The sequence below is a fragment of the Pristiophorus japonicus genome, chromosome 8 (assembly GCF_044704955.1).
Source record: "Pristiophorus japonicus isolate sPriJap1 chromosome 8, sPriJap1.hap1, whole genome shotgun sequence".
Taxonomy (NCBI): Eukaryota; Metazoa; Chordata; class Chondrichthyes; family Pristiophoridae; genus Pristiophorus; species Pristiophorus japonicus.
In genome coordinates, this window is record NC_091984.1 from 237,237,623 (window position 1) to 237,238,798 (window position 1,176).

A 1,176-nucleotide genomic window follows, 5' to 3' on the forward strand; every position below is an offset into this window, starting at 1 on the left:
GTGTGATGAGGGAGGCCCGGGGTGAGGGGGGGGATGTGAGGGGGGGGGCCCGGGGTGAGGGGGGGGGGCCTGGGGGTGAGCCCGAGGGGGGGGGGTGTGAGGGGGGCGGGGGGCTATGACGAGGGCCCTGGGGGGGGGGGGGGAGGAGTGTGTGATGAGGGAGGCCCGGGGTGAGGGGGGGGATGTGAGGGGGGGGCCCGGGGTGAGGGGGTGAGGGAGGGGATGACCCGCCCCAGGCCCCCGGGCCCACCTCCAGCCCCTGCACCATGTCCAGCGCCGTGTTCGCGTTCCTCCGGCTGCCCAGCACCGCCCGCAGCCGGGCTTCGGCCTCAGCCTCGGCCTTGCCTCCCGCCGCTCGCCCGCCGACCGCCGCCATCTTTCCCCCGGCTCCCGCCAACCACGTGTGGCCCAGCCGACCAATCAGCGGGCGGAGGGCGGGGTCTGGGCCAACGCGCGTCACCCTTAAAGGCGCAGTCCCTAGGGCTAACTCATGCCTCATGCCCTTAAAGGGGCAGTCCCTGCTAACCTGGGACTGTTGATTACTGATTGGCACTTAAAGGGAACACCAAGCCTTCTGTGAACTGGAAGCTGTTGTACTGAGATTTGTGCAGCCCAATCTCAGGTGACTTCCCCAATAAATACAGAGGGCTACCCATTACATCTCCCGTCCATTTGGACAACTGAGAGTATCACACCACTTTCTGCAGACTAAACGGCTGCTCAGGTTTGAATGACAATTCAAAATAATTTGCAGATGCAAAGTCCATGGGCACCATCCTAATATTTGCGTGAGAACGGGAACTGGCTTTGTTAATACTTTCAGCCTAACTGCAGTAATCAATGAAACAACAATTGAAATACATTTTTTGTTCTTTAGTTTATTGGGGAGGGAAGATAAATAGGATTATCTGAAAAATATCTTAATCAGAGGTTCACTGAGCGCCACAATCTGTAGGGTACACATACAATTAGTCTGAATATTGTGGTTTTTGGAAAATAATTTTACAACAACTTGTATTTATATAGCACATTTAACAGTAAAATATCTCAAGGTGGTTCACAGGAGTATCAAAAGACAAAAAATTGACACTGGGCCACATAAGAAATTTGGCTGACCAAAAACTTGGTCAAAGAGGTAGGTTTTAAGGCGTGTCTTAAAGGAGGAAAGAGATGTAG

At 54.8% G+C, this 1,176-nt stretch overlaps 1 protein-coding gene across 3 annotated transcripts in view; it reads right to left on the reverse strand.

The window, feature by feature from the left end:
- The window catches only part of noc4l (nucleolar complex associated 4 homolog), a 55,529-nt gene extending 55,131 nt beyond the window's left edge, over window positions 1-398 (reverse strand). For all 3 annotated transcript variants that reach the window (XM_070888125.1, XM_070888126.1, XM_070888124.1), the window contains exon 1: window positions 251-398. In XM_070888125.1, coding sequence (XP_070744226.1) covers window positions 251-376 — 126 coding nt within the window. In that variant the 5' untranslated portion in view covers window positions 377-398. The remainder of the gene's footprint in view (window positions 1-250) is intronic.
- Window positions 399-1,176: the final 778 nt, after the last annotated feature.